The sequence below is a fragment of the Otolemur garnettii genome, unplaced genomic scaffold, assembly GCF_000181295.1.
Source record: "Otolemur garnettii isolate 467f Iridium unplaced genomic scaffold, OtoGar3 scaffold00096, whole genome shotgun sequence".
Classification (NCBI taxonomy): Eukaryota; Metazoa; Chordata; class Mammalia; order Primates; family Galagidae; genus Otolemur; species Otolemur garnettii.
This window is the reverse complement of record NW_003852491.1, coordinates 1325271-1336973: the sequence shown is the minus strand read 5'-3', so window position 1 is coordinate 1336973 and position 11703 is coordinate 1325271. Positions and strand designations below refer to the sequence as shown.

At 41.6% G+C, this 11703-nt stretch overlaps 1 protein-coding gene across 1 annotated transcript in view; it reads left to right on the top strand.

Annotated features, from left to right (window-relative positions):
• The window catches only part of USP31 (ubiquitin specific peptidase 31), an 80343-nt gene that overhangs the window by 3498 nt on the left and 65142 nt on the right, over window positions 1-11703 (top strand). The window contains exon 4 of the mRNA XM_012808835.2: window positions 1-285. Coding sequence (XP_012664289.1) covers window positions 1-285 — 285 coding nt within the window. The remainder of the gene's footprint in view (window positions 286-11703) is intronic.

Below are 11703 nucleotides of genomic sequence, written 5' to 3'. Positions count from 1 at the left end.
CCCGCCTGCGCCGCCGAGCCGGTGCCCGGCGTGGCGGGGCTCCGCAACCACGGCAACACGTGCTTCATGAACGCCACGCTGCAGTGCCTCAGCAACACCGACCTCTTCGCCGAGTATCTGGCGCTGGGCCAGTACCGGGCGGGGCGACCGGAGCCCTCGCCTGACCCGGAGCAGCCTGCGGGCCGCGGCGCGCAGGGCCAGGGCGAGGTCACCGAGCAGCTGGCGCACCTGGTGCGGGCCCTCTGGACCCTGGAGTACACGCCGCAGCACAGCCGCGACTTTAAGGTAAGCCCGCGCGCGGCGCCGCTCCTGGAGTCCCTGGGGCACCAGCCCGCCCAAGTCTTCTTTCTCCCCGCCCTTCTCGGCTGGGCAGACGTCTACCTTGGTTGCTTAGAGAGGTCTGGGAGAGATGCCATTGATTGTAAGGGACATTCATTCATTGTGTATTTATTGAGAGCTTAGTACATAACGTGCCAGTGCTTGAGCGATATTGCGGTGAGCAAGACTGCCTGCCTTCATGGAACTTGTAATCTTCCGGGGGATGGGGTGGGTGGGAGTGTTGAGTCTGGGTTCAGAATCCTGGTTCTGCCGCTTACTAGCGGTGTGACTGCGAGCAAGTTACTCATCCTATCTCTGCTGCAGTTTCTTCGTCTAGAACCTACCTAGTAAGGTGGTTGAGAGCTACAAACAAGTGGATATATGTATTAGGTTGGACACTGTGAAATTTATCCTTTTTGAACTATAGGCACTTTTATAGTGTTCGATCTTATATTTAAAATGCTCCATGTACCGTGTGTATTTGCTGTTATTTTTGTCATTTAACACTTTAATAAGTTAACGAGATGATATCAGAAGTTTAAGGAAAGCAAAACTTGGTGATGTGATTAGTGTGTTGGCAGGCTACTTTAAATTGGGGGATATATGAGTCTGTGGCCTTTAGACCCTTGTCTGCAGGTGTAGTGAGAAGGGGAGATTTGAGAGCTGAATGATGGGCTGGGGCCAGATGGAGTAGGACCATTTAGGCTGAACCAAAGAATTGGTTTTTGAGAGTATATAAGGAATACTTGTAGGTGGGACATGGATATGGTTTAAATAGAATGAAATCAACCAATGAGAATGTTAATTCCTTTTCTGTTCTTTTTCTGTCCTGGTCAGGCTCAGGTGAAGGTTTTAGCTTTTTGTTAGCCTGTTTTTTACATTTCTTTGCTCACTCAAGAGATTTTTTTTTTCTTGTTTGTTTTTTAAACAAAAAGACAAGCTTCAAGTTTAGAAGCTTTAACAGGTTATGGCAAATGGTACTGGTTTCCATAAATTTTCTTTATAAAATAAATTTATTTGCTAAAAATAGATGATTTGGTTAAAATGGAAAATGGTGTAAGTCTGCACTTGGTTAAGGCGCTACTTTCTTGCTAAGGAACAACAAACAGGAGTGGTGTGCATCTGTCTCCTTTTTACTTTGGAATTTGAATAGAAATACTTCAGTGAGATAAGGACTTTGTCAGAGATCTCAAAATACGAAAATAGAAGTAGAATGGCCAGGAGACCTGGCTACTGTAATGTCCTCCCCCATGCCCACCCCCTTGCTTGTAGTTGCCTGTTAAGTAGCCACAACAGTTGCAGACTTTTCAAGGACAGAGTCCAGTGTTTAAGTTTGGAATGAAAATGAGTTTCTTCAGCATCTTTGTATGTGAACATTTTAATTGCTTTTAACAAGTTTGTGTTCACTTTTTTATCCATTAAGCTAAGTCAATAATTCTAGAAGTTCAGAGATTGATTTATAGAAATACTTTGGCAGACTTAAACAGATTGTTAGAGGCCTAGCATTTTTAAAAATATAATCTTCTGAACCTTTAGTAGGTTTCACTCTGCATTCATTCATTCACCTCCCATTCATTGAAGGTTTACTCAATCAGATAGGAATGCATTCAACATAAGAAAGAAAAATCCCTAATGGTAGAGCCTTAAGCAATAAAAGCCTTGAATTAGGTCATACTGTAAGTCTGGAGGTGGTGGTTCTAAGGTGGTACAGTGGCTTGATGGACCCCAAAAGGACCCAGACCTGATTTCTGTCTGGACCTGATTGTCTGTATCTAGTATCACTTTTTGTTCTCATGTTTGTCACTTCATGGTTGTCTGATGATGGCAGCTGCAGCACCAGGCAGTTTACCCAGGAAGGCAGGAAGTCATTAGGGAAATAAAAGTTCTTCCAGAAGTCCCTTTAGCAGGCTCTGCTGACATCTCATTGAGTATAACTGTGTCAGTTGGCTGCCAGAGAAGGTGGAAGGTGGCTTTTTGGATTCTCCTGCCGTAATAGACATGAGAAAGGAGGGTTCCCCCTCTTAGGCAGTCCATCAAAGTGACTCACTTTCATTTGGGGAAGACACTGTACCTACCTATGAAGAGCTGAGTCTGGTGTGATCGGGTAAGTTCCCTAAGATAGATTCTCATGCTTTATGTACATAATTCACATAATTCATCTTGTTACAAAGTAAATTCGGATTCAGTAGAGCTGGAGTGATACCTGAGATTCTGCATTTCTGGCAGTCTCTGAGGTAATGTCGATGCTGCAGGTCCAAGGTCTATCTTTTGAACATCAGGCTCCAAGGAATAAGCAAAGCATCACAGCAAAGGAGACTTCTGAGCAATGTTCTGAAGGATAAATAGAAATGTGCCGGGAAGGGAGATAGAGGTGGCATGAAAGGGCATGTCGTCTTGGGGGAATAGATGTTTAGGGGCTGCTTAAACCATGGAGAACTTTGGGGGTGCAAAAAGCCTGGGAGAAGTGTGTTGTAAAATGGATCCTGAAGAGCTTTGTGAGCTGTGCTAGTTTGAACTTTATCCCCTGGAAGCTGAGAATCCAGAGCTGATTTTTTTCTTTTGAGACTGAGTTTCACTTTGTTGCTCTTGGTAGAGTGCTATGATGTCATAGCTCACAGCAACCTAAGACTTTTGGGCTCAAGAGATCCTCTTGCCTCCACCTCCTAAGTAGCTGGGCCTATAGTAGGCCGCCACAACAGTTGGTTAGTTTTTAGAGATGGAGTCTTGCTCTTGCTCAGGCTGGTCTCGAACTCCTGAGCTCGGGCAATCCACCCACCTTGCCCTGGCCTCTTAGAGTGCTAGGATTACAAGTGTTAGCCCTGGCACCCGGCCACTAAAGCTGATTTTTAAGTAGAGGAATGATGTAGTCAGATATGTATGTTTTTTCTGTTTTTCCCCCAATTAGATAAACCTGGTGGCACTGTGGAGGATTACTTTTTTCTCCAAAATATTTTATTACAGTCAAATGTGATGTGTATTATCTTGAACATAAAGAAAGTTGAATACCAAGAAGGTGGACCTGAGGAATACCTGTCACCAGGCCTTGCCTGTTTGTGACAGACATCAGTATTTGATTCTTTACTTTCAGACAGCTCTCAGCCCCAGAATCATGCTCGGTTCTGGGCTCCAGTTGGCTGGAGTTGGCAGAGGAGATAAAACAAATATGTCATCTTGAGATAGTTTGCTTTGGGGTTGGAAAAGGACTTACTGTGTCTTTGTGCTTTTGTTGTCTTAAAACTTTAAAGTTACTAATGCTTTTCTTTGTAAGTTTTTCAATTAGAATTCTTTCTTGCTTTCTTACCATATTGATTTGAGTTTTAGGAGCTTCCAGGTATTTTTTCGTTTTGGATAGGCTAGATGGTTGTTAAAGTTGTGATTGCACTTTCCAGAATGAGTTGCCTGGCCCTACTTTGATGTATTTTAAAATAACTTCTCTAGCTCCTACTTAGACCCTTACTCTTTTTACATAGATATTCTTCTCTTGCTCTTAGAGCCCTGGTTCTCAGCCAGAGGACTTCTGTCTCTCCTGTCACTCCCCAACCCCACCTCCTACCCCTCAGGACATTTGTTGATAACTGGAGATATACTTGATTGGTCACAACTGGGATGATATGGGTAGATTCCAGAGGTGTTGTTAAATGTCACACAACAGGCAGGATAGCCCCCCTCAATGAAGGATCATCCAGCCCAAAACACCATTAGCGCCAAGGTTGAGAAGCTCAGTTGGAGGAATAGCCACCTCAGCGTAACTTTCCCTTACTTCTCAGTTTAAAATGGTTACCTTGTTACTTTTTCTTCTCTTTGTGAGTATGTGTGTGCTGTAGTACTAAGGTAAAATTTGGACTTCACTGACAGGACCCCTGTATCACTTTCTTAATAAAACAATAGTAGTAAGTCATTTTGAAACCTGATTACTCAATATGCTATTTCAGGGGGAAATCAGCTTACATCTTTAGTAGGAGCATGGGTGCTGCAGGTTCTTACATATGCTTTCAGATTTCTAGTACATGATGCCCTTTACAAAAAATAAAAAGATGAATAGTCATCTTTCAAGCAAGAAAGATAAGTTTTATGGCAGCAGTTTTTAAACTCTGCTGGCAAAGGACAGCTAGAACATAGTGATCTACTGATAAAAGAATTGTGGGGACTTCTTCCACATTTGCAGTTAAACAAAAAGTAATTGATGATTGTATTTTGTCTTCCATGTTTTTCCTTGAACTTGGGTGTCTGGTGGTGCTTATTTATTAGTGAGAGTTCTTAAGTTACAAAAGGAATAAACACATATAAATGAATAGTGGTAAACAACCTAACAGTTGGGGTTACACTTGCCTAGTTTCTTACCCGACTTTTTTATGGACTCATGCTGTGGAACTCTGATGTTATACTGCAAGCATATAGGACACATTTTTCTGGTTTGCGTGAAGCTCTTTAGTATATTAATATTTTACATTGCTTCCCACGAAGTACTTGGACTTTGAAGTCCCTTGAATTCATTTGAAACATGGAGAAAAAGTGAAATTGAGTAAGTCACATTTAGGTTTCTAACAGAATATACAGTACAAAGTAACGTCTCTTCCTGGTCAGTTTCCTGGTCCATCAAACACTGTCACTTGAGCTTTTATAAAGCTCTACATCTCTGAAGGAGAAAGAAGGTGATATAATCACAAAGTTTTGGACTTGCATGTGATATTAATAGGCCCTGACCTTTTAGGATGAGGGAACTAAGGGTCACCCTCTGGCTGGTGGCTAAGGGACCCGTGCTTCCATTCATTCTCCTGCTCTCTGGGCATCCCTGTGTTGCTGTTGCACATAACTGTGCCCTGGGCCTAGGGTGGCCTTATGAGTATAGCCACGGAAATGATAGGTCTCAACTTAAAACAAACAGGCGGAGCAGACGTGCTGAAACGTGTAGTATTTTTCCCCTCTGAGATCGTGGTGCTGAATCGTAGTGAAAATCAGGTCATCTGCATCTGGCTTCATATTTATGCCAGTGCTTCTCAGGCTTAGGTACTTTTGGAAGTCTTCCTTAAAAAAAAAAATCCTTTCAGACTGTTTAAATGCATGTATAAACACTTGTGGATTTCTCTCTGGTAAGTTTTGAGCGAAAATACGCAACTTCCTATCAAGTTTGGTAAACAGGAATTGGGAATTACAAGAAATTTTCCAAGAGGATTGGTTGGGGACTGAAAATACACAGGACAATTATAGAAAATCCATGTTTGCTGACTTAAATCATATTTACCATGCAATTACTGTGTATAAAAGGGCTAGTTTAGGTGAGGAATTGGGACTAGAGGATTAAGTTTGAAGATTACAGGACAAGGTTCTTGACTTCAGAAAACTTACCTGCTTATAAGGAAGCTGTTTTAAACTGTACTGATTAAGAAAGTTCAGTGGGAGTTCAAAGAAGGTTGAGATTGTTGTGAGCCGAAGTGTAAGTAGAAGGTTTGTTTATTCATCTTTGTATTCATGGTCAGCAACTAAGCTTCTACAACAGGCATCCTCAAACTACGGCCTGCGGGCCACATGCAGCCCGCCTAGGACATTTATCTGGCTTGCCGGGTGTTTTTGCTGCCGCTGCCTGTCCTGCTTAGTGGCCGACTTGTACCAGGGTCTGTAGTCTGGCCCTCCAACGGTCTGAGGGACAGTGAGCTGGCCCCCTGTTTAAAAAGTTTGAGGACCCCTGTTCTACAAATTTGAGTTCCTAATTCCATGTCACTCCCTGTACTAGTCGCTGGGTATATAGTGGTAAACAGAATGGTATGAATGTGGTAAAAGGCTACATGGTTCCTTCCTTCATAGAACTTGTATTCTGTGAAGAGGAGGCATATAGGGGAAGTCACAGAGGAGGAGACAGTACTAACTCATAAACACTGATAAATGTGAAATTAAAAATTACTATGTAAGAGTGAAAAAGATAAGGTATAAGAGAGAGAGCAATGGGTGTGACCAAGCAGGGAGGAATAAAATGTGTGTACAAGGCCCTATGTTTGGAAAGAGCTGGGGGTGGATTCAAAAGTCTGACAGGCCTGTGTGCAGCTAGAGAGCCAGGGGAGAGCCGCCTAGTGGAGGCTGGAGAGGGGCAGGTAGGCAGAGACCAGGTTGTGCAGGGCCTTGGGAAGGGGTTTTGGTTTTATTCTAAGAGCAATGGGGGCTAGTACAGTTTTTAAACAGAGTTCTGACATGATCTCATGAAAATGTGAAATGGTCATTTTGGATACTGAATAGTGAGTGGAATGGAAGCAGGCCACCAATTAATGAGGAGATTTCTGTGATGGACTAAGCAAAAATAATGGTAGTAGATGGAGATGGAGAAATGCATGGAAGTAGACTCTTGTTTTTTGGGGTGTTTTTGGGAAGTGGATACAGTGCCAGCCACATACACCGAGGCTGGTGGGTTTGAACCCGGGCTGGGCCAGCTAAACAGCAATGACAGCCTCAACAAAAACTAGCCCGGCATTGTGGTGGGGGGCTGTAGTCTTAGCTACTTGGGAGGCTGAGGCAAGAGAATTGCTTAAGCCTAAAAGTTTGAGGTTGCTGTGAGCTGTGACGTTACAGCACTCTACCGAGGGCAACACAGTGAGACTCTGCCAGAAAAACAAACAAACAAACAAAAAAGACACTCATGAGATGCCCATGCCCAGTAGATAGCTGGATAAAGGAATCTCAGGTTCAGAAGACTGATACTGGCTGGAGATAAACATTTGGGAGTCATCAGCCTATAGATATTTAAAGCCATAGGATATGGACTTAGAGTGAAATTTGAAGAGAAATAAAGAGTAGATAGTTAAGGGAAAGAGATACTTTAGGTTGCTGGGGAAATATTCTGGGCAAAGGCATAGAGGTGACATGGTCTAGGGATAGATAGCCTTGGTTTGGAGCAGGGATTCTCAGCTTTTGCACTGCTGCCATCTTGGGCCGCATAATGCTTTGTTGCAGGGAGCTGCCTTGGCTCCCCATCTCATTGTAAGATGTTTGGCAGAATCCCTGGTCTTTCCACTAGATGTCAGGACAACCAAAAGTGTCCCCAGATATTGCTATATGTTCCTGGGCTGCAGCTGCCTTTAGTTTGAGAACTACTGATTTAGGGAGATAAATGTAGCTGACTGGGGAAGAGGAGAAGGGGCAAATTATGGAAGGTTTTCAAAGTCTCTCACAACAGTTTAGACTTGAAACTGCAATCAGTAGTGATTCAGTTGAGGCTTTGTGAGTTGTACAAGACTGATTAGATAAATGATGTTTTAGAAAAATGGGTCTGATGGTGAACTGAATCAGATGGGGGAGAAAGCAGATGCAGGGAGAGAACAGTCCCAAGTATGAAGTGAGGAAAAGGAAAGGGTGAATTCAAGAGACATTTTGTAGGACATTGAAGCATTATTTGGGAGATTGCAAGAGATGGAGTGGTAAAGAGATTTCAGGCCAAGGTGATGAAGAAGTAGCAGGGATATCTCAAAAATTGAGCAGCTGGAAAGGAGAAATGGTTGGTAGAACAGGAGGAGCAGAGAAGAGTTTGCATTTAATTTGAATATGTGGGGTTGAGGGTCATAGGCTGTGACCCACCCCCATAATGAAGGGGAGTTTTAATATATAGTTGGAAATTAGGTACAATTTGGGACTAGCTGTATAGACTTGGATTCAGCTGCATAGAGTTGAGAATTGAAGCCAGGAGCATGTTGAGTGTATCCAGAAGCCCAAGGCCAGGCCCTTAGGGGAAACTAAAAATGAAAGGATAGGAGGAGAGAGGGGGCCTGGTCAAGGGTCAGTCAGAGAGGTAGGAGGAAAACCAGGAAAGCAGAGTTGTGAAAATTGGTTTACTCTACAGTTTGACTATGTCTTCCTAGCCCTCAATACAATATAGAGCTGCAGAAATGTCAGTTTATACCTGTTAAGGATCAAATTCAAGTTGGTATTCAATAGACACAACATGGATTTATTAAGTCCACAGATTGTGAACATTGCGTGGGCTACTCCTGCATTACAAGGTACTAGGGATATGAAGATGAGTGACATGGTCCATGCCTTCAAGGAATTCAAGGCTTAGAAGAGAGAATAGATGGGTAGAGAAATAATTGCAGTAGGGTGGGATGAGTGCTATGACAGAGTCACAAAAGTGCTGTGCAAAGTCAGGGTTTAGTAAGATCCCCTGCAGGAGGAATGGAGCCCTGTATGGGGCCCGAAGAGACAATACTTGCGTTGTATCTTGTAGGATTAAGAATCCTCTAAGTTAGTGGTTCTCAACCTTCCTAATGCCGCGACCCTTTAATACCCTATAAGCAACGAAAATGATTTTATGGATGTGGGTCACCACAATAGGAAGATTGAGAACCACTGGTGTAAGGTAACATCTTCAATAAACCTTTGATACATTTGAAATAGACATTTTCCTTATTCTTTTGTTCTTTAATATTAGTTTGGTACTTTTATATATTACAGAGGGTTTAATTTACATTTTTGAACAGGTTTATCTTTTTGCTTTTATTACTATATCCTTGAGAAAGTTATTCTTTTACATAAGATAGTTTTCCTAGTTTTTCTTATCTTTTTTTTTTTTTTTTTTAGTTTTTTGATTATGTTCTAAAATATTTATCTCTTTTGGAGTATGGAATTTACTTTGGAGCATGTATAAAGTGGGGATTTATTTTAAGCTTTGACATTTTCCCATCTTGTGTAGTATGGTGAGTGGTTAAGAGCCTGACTGGAGGGCCAGACTGCCTCTGTTCAGATGTTGGCTGTAGCACCTGCTAGCCATAGAACTTAACTGTCTGGGCTTAATTTCCTCCTCTGTAAAGTAGAGATAAGAGTATGTCTGCTTCATAAGGTGATTTTGAAAACAAATGAGAGGATCTTGGCAGAGGACCCGGCACATGGTCAGTGCTGGCTGATGTTTGTTGCCATTGTTACTCCAGCCTCATTATCATCTTGTTTATTTATAAAAGGGTTCTCTGGATTTAGAATTTTATGGTTTAATCAGTTCTGTCATTGGTACTATATAGTATCATCATCACTTACTCTTTCTTGTGCTATTCTTTAGAAGTTCAAGTTTTAGAGTCATTTTGTAAAGTTCCAAAAAGCAAAGTAATCCTAGTGAATTTTAATGTTAAATCTCTACATTATTTGGGACAGATAACTGTTATTTACTGAATGCCTGCCTGTCACTGATAAAGTCAATAACTTTCAACAAACCATGAACTTTAAAGTAGAAAGCCTAAATTGGCTGATAACTGAGGAAGGAATTGAAAGTTATTAAAGAACTGCCTCTTCCCACAAGGGATAACAGGAGTGGATGGATTTATTCATACATTCTTCTGAGGGTCAGATAATCCCCATGTTGTATGAACTGTTTAAAAACATAGGAAATCTCATCCTCAGAGGCAAGTGCATCGTGTTTCCTGAATCCATACCATCTCCCTCCCCCACTCTGCAGCGATCCTGTCTTATGTCTTGTGCAGCATTGAATCTGCACCTGGTTTTAGGAGGTGCACAGTGTTGATCAGTCCGAGGTGAGCATGCCACAACCAAGGACAGCTTGTAGACCAGCATCTGTAATAGACGTAGGTTTGCTGGTCCTGGGCCACTTCTGTTGTGGACTTAGGTCAGACCTCATATGAGGACTATGATTACTCTTGAGTTTTAAGCTTTGAGAGAGGAGGGGAGAAATTTGAAAAGAGAGTGGGTGAACTTCAGTATACAGGATTTTATGAGTAAGTTGTTTGAAAAGAGAATGAGCTGCCTCTTACAATAATATTATTTTCTCTGTTACTGGCTACTTTGAGAATTTTGGGTGATATGGGGGGAGTCATATGCCCCATAGTGGTTTGGGTTGGATTCAGTTCCTTTCTTTGGCTTTTGAACATATGCAAAATGTATATTAAAAACAAAGTTCATGGTGTTGACTTATGGATATGTGAAGAGTGAATAGAGGAGATAAAAATAATACTGAGGTTTTGAAACATGGTATCTGGGGTGGTGCTCTGTTAAGATTGGAAAAACAAAATGGAGAACAGTTCTTATGGTGGGGGGATAAGTTCTGTTTTAAACAGGTCATATAGTATTTGAACATAAGAATCTTGAGAAAACTTTTTTTTTAAAGCTATATTTGTGAATGTTATCATTTTCAGATACTGTGTAAAGTGAATCATTTAAGTTTTTGGTGACCCATGTAGGAAGGAGCTGATCTGGTCTAAACATGGCGGCATCTCTTTAAGTCAAGACACAGATGTAGTAATATAATAGGTGCTTGTCCTGGGTTAGTTGTTTTACATCTTCCTTTGTGTGGCTTGAAGTTTTTGGTTTGACTCTGCTACTTTTGTTTTGTTATTATTGTGGGGTTTGATGGATTTTTCCTGTCTCCATCTATACATGTGTCACAATGAGGGGCTACTAAATAGGGCAGTGTTTGCTGTGTGTGTAGTCCTCACAGCTGTTTCCTATAGTAAAGACTCTGGAAAACAATGACCTCACAGTTTCCACAAAAACCCTTTTATATTTAGTAGTGGAAAAGAAATCATTTAAAATTGAGTAATTTAAAGTTCTGTCCTCTGTTGTTTCTTCCTGCAAAAATATTCTTTTTTGCTCTAATTAATTGTTCATTGGCTGTTCCTCAAATGACCTTTTATGTTTAACAAACAACATTTTTGCAGTGGAGCAGATCGGGATGTCTTGTCTTTCATTTGATTGTGATCTTTTTCTATTTGGAAGCCATTGTTTTATGCCGTGGACTGTGGCAGTTCCTAGAGGAATTGGCTAGTCACCCAACATCTGTTGCTTCTTCCCTCCAATTGTTGAGCTCGGATGGTAGCAAACAATGCATCCACAAAGAAACAGTTCACACTTTAGAACATTTCATAGGGCTGGTCAGGAAATGGCTTTTTTTGGTGTCTTTTTCTATTGGAAGGAATCTTTCTTTGTAAGCTTGTCACCAGCTCAGTAAATTTTTTGACTTTAAATCTTGATATTTGAATCTTTAAGAGCAAGGAAGAGCCATCTGATTCTCAGGAGATTAAGGAACAATAATAATCATGGTAACAAAAATACTGCTTATTTGTGTGGAACCAGACCATGTACAAAGTGAATTCATACACCATTTTTAATTTAATTCTCATAGCAGTCTTGTCAAAGAGACATTGTTATTTCAATTTTAAAATTAAGACACTGGGATTCAGTATTAGTAAGTAGCAGAGCTAGGACTGCAGGCTTGCATAGTTTTGTGAGCATTACGTAGGAGTAAGGGTTTACTTTAGAAACAAACACATAGGCTCAACACCTATAGCTCAACTGGCTAAGGCGCCAGCCATGTACACCTAAGGTGGCGGGTTCGAATCCCCAGCCTGGACCTGCCAAACAACAATGACAGCTGCAACCAAAAAATAGCCGGGCGTTGTGGCG